This window comes from Gossypium hirsutum, chromosome A12 (genome assembly GCF_007990345.1).
Source record: "Gossypium hirsutum isolate 1008001.06 chromosome A12, Gossypium_hirsutum_v2.1, whole genome shotgun sequence".
In the NCBI taxonomy this organism is placed as follows: Eukaryota; Viridiplantae; Streptophyta; class Magnoliopsida; order Malvales; family Malvaceae; genus Gossypium; species Gossypium hirsutum.
Window position 1 is genome coordinate 21,461,168 of NC_053435.1, and position 3,620 is coordinate 21,464,787.

At 39.6% G+C, this 3,620-nt stretch overlaps 1 protein-coding gene across 1 annotated transcript; it reads right to left on the bottom strand.

The window, feature by feature from the left end:
• Window positions 1-319: 319 nt before the first annotated feature.
• On the bottom strand, window positions 320-1,993 carry LOC107921649 (uncharacterized). Its single transcript, XM_016851480.2, has one exon. The coding sequence runs from the start codon at window positions 1,991-1,993 to the stop codon at window positions 320-322; it is 1,674 nt and encodes a 557-aa protein (XP_016706969.2).
• Between the last annotated feature and the right edge of the window lie 1,627 nt (window positions 1,994-3,620).

Consider the following 3,620-nt stretch of genomic DNA (forward strand, 5'->3'; position numbering starts at 1 on the left):
TCAATGTGTCCTCTTGAACCGCTAAAGTTTGCAAGTAGTCTGCTACTTCTCGAATCTGGGTTATGGCTTCCCCCATAAGGTAATCTCTGTTTCTGACTTGGTCTTGCACATGGTGAAGCTGCTCTTTCCAACGATCCTCGTTTCCCTCGAAAAATTGGATCCACATCTCGCAGTTCTGTAATGACGCTTCTAACTCTTCTATCCTTCCTTTTATTTCTTCTATCTTGCTCAAGCTTGCCCTCAACTCTATTGCAGTGTTGCGGTTTCGGTACTGATGCAGAGACTTCTCGAGTTCTGCCACTCTAGCACTTAATTCCCCTCACTCATTTCTGCTTACCGACAGACTTTTCTCTAAATCTTCGTTTCGTGATTGAGCTTTTCGAAATTTTTTTTCCCACCGATCGTTATTGGCTTTTTCTTCTCGAAGTTCGTGGCGCCATTGTTCAAAAGTCTTACCTAAACCCGCAGTCCTCATAGATAGGCGTAGCTTTTTGTAGTCCGTCTTCAAGCTGTTTAGGTCTTTTTCGGCCTTAGTTTTCCCTTTTCTCCATTTCTCAGCCTCTGACCTCTGAACATCAGCGTCTAACCTTAGATGCATCTTCTCTTCTTCTAACTGTTCGATCTTCTTCCCGAGCTCTAAATTATTCTTCTGAAAATCTTGACTTATAATTTCCAATTCTGATGGGGCGACATGTAATTGTTCCCTGATAGGTCGAGCATTCTCCAAGCTTGGCCTAGGAATATTATCATTAATCCTCTTCTTAAACCACTCGCTATACTCGGGCGTTACCATGGAACCGATGGCTAACCTCTTCATCCAACAAGTTTGCTTCCAAGCATCCGATAACTCCTGAACTCTCTTCTTATAATGAGCACCTTTAAATGAGAATTCACTCTGAGCAAGCCCATAGGTTGTGGGTACAAACTGCCTCGACTTATATTGCCTCAAGGCTAACAGTGGAGTATACCCGGTAGCTCCCCAAATTCCTAACAATGGCACCCAATCGAAGTTACCACATCGGTATATGATCTCGTCAGGAACCATCCAATAAGCTCTCCACTTAATATCCCCCTCCTTGAGGTTCTGAAGAATGTCCATCCACTTCTCCTCTGAGATATCCTCTCTCTTCTGTATACCTGCTTCTTCTTTTAACGGGAAATAACCCTCGGAGAAGACTCGATAGGAAACTTTGTCTACCTTCCAATAGTACCCGTGGAACCATGCCATCAATAATTGTGCACATCTAATGAATCGTCCATTGCCTGTCTTCCGACATGAGCTCAAAGATCTGAACGTTTCTGCCAATATTGCCAGTACCAGTGTGATTCCCTTTTCAAGGCAATCAAACAAGTCAATGACTGCCTCGTCTACGTGCCTCAAAGCCTTAGGAAAGATCACTAATTCGTAGATGCTTAAGGCAAATATATCAACCCTCTTTCTTTCATCTAGATGTGTCAAGATCAAATCTTGCAAATTCTCCCAAGGGATACATTTGCTATCTCCTTTTTGCTGAATCCGAGTAGTGACCCAAGGCTCGCTCATCCCAGAAATGCTCATCAGTTTCTTCATGAAAGTCTGACTACTAAAAACCCGAGCATAAGTCTTCCGGACCTGAATTTTGGAACACCTGAGCAAAGTAGTGTATTCCTTCATGGTAGGTACCAAATTCGTTTCTCCAAAAGTGAAACACTTGTACGCAGAATTCCAAAACTGTACCAAGGCTCGGAACAAATTCTTATCCACTCTAATGTCTAGCAGATAGGATACGTCACCATAATTTTGGTAAAACAATTGCTTGATTCCTTCATTCCAACTAGCCCAAATATCTCTCAACTCTTGCAGCTCGTTCTGTACTACATTGACGTGAGTGAAATCTTGCAGCTCCGATACATACCCTTCTGCCAAGCTATCCCCTCTCTCCGATTGCAGCCTCTTCGACCATGCACGAACGGCCGCATTATCCTCGACTTTACTAAGAAATTCATTCTCCATGTCAAATTTTCTAACTTAGTAATTAAATACGGATTAACGCCTCCTTTAGTATGCAATGTTATGCAAAAAAGACAAAACAAAACAAAACACCGGTTAGTTTCAATAATAGCTATTATGACACATATACGGGTAAGTACTAAGGCTCGGCGCGGCTTTACCCAAGGATGGTTCCTAAGGTTCACTATATGCGGTTTAGTTCTAGAGATAAGGTGCCCGAACCAGCAGATTCCTCAATCCTTACCCATTATAGGCTTATATAGATCGAGTTTGGCTCGGGGGGATACATTTCCTTATGACCATGCGAAAATGAAAATCTCACGAAATCATAGGTACGGATATCCCCCGGAAGCAATCCACTAGCCCATGCGGAGGTGAAAACCTCACGAAAGCATAGTTTCTTACTCCCAACTTAGAAGGTGTGACCACAGTGGTCATGCAATGCTATGCAATATTATTCTATGGGACTTGAACCAAAACGAATGAAGTAAAAGGATCATCTATTAAAAACTATATTTTAAATTTTCAACAAAAGGACAGAAAATAATCAATTTTGTGGCTTGACTCTCTTATTGTCCCCAGTAGAGTCGCCAAGCTGTCGAAACCATTTTTTTTCGTTTTTTTTCGATTTAAAAATGATGGATCGACTTTTTGGAAAGCGAAAATGGAGTCACCACCAATCTTTTCTTGTTTAGGTGTGATCGGATCACCTAGAAATTTGGGTTGTTTTAATAAAACATTTTGGTTGACTAAAACAATGATTTTGGTCTACGAAAATATGAGAAAATAGGCTCGGGAGTCGGTTATGTATGAGGAAGGATTGGCACCCTCATTACGCCCAAAATTGGTACCAAATCGATTAAATACTGTCCTTTTGTCTAAAATTAAAAATGTTTTTGAAATGTGGTTCTTGTTAATAACATTTGAATAACCCAAGTCCTTTGCCAAAAATCTTCTTATTTCGACGTTCGAAAATTTATAATTTGAAAATAACAAAAGGATGCCCAACTATTTGGTCCAACGAAAAATCGATACCCAGCTCAGTAGGGCACGATTCCTCGAATTTCCAAATATTGACCATTGCCTCACCTTGGAAGATATGAGTGAAATTCCGAAGAGACATTCGATTATTTTGAACAAACGGGAGATTGCAACCCAACACGATAGGGCACTATTCCCCGAATTGCCAAACATCGAACATTTCTTTCATTTTAAAGAGTTTTTAGAAAACGTGAGTGAAATTCCAAATGGATCTTTGATTGTTTTGAACAAATGAAAAAGCGCAACCCAGCACGATAGGACACAACATTTCAAATCCTCGATACAAAATCATTTTATAATTTCCAAAACTCATGCTTTTGAAATTTCAAAAGGATATTTAGTTTTTTAGGTTAAACAAGAAAAATTGAAACCTAGTAAGTTAGGGTACTATTTTTTTGAATTTCCTAAATTCGAAATATTGCCTTATTTTTAATTTGAAAAAAAACATGGACGAAATCTTGAGAGAATATTTATTTGGTCAAACAGAAAATCGAAACCCAACACGTTAGGGCACAATTTCTCGAATTACCAAACACGAAATATTACCTCGCTTTGAAATTTTATTATTATTTTTTAAAAGGGAGTGATT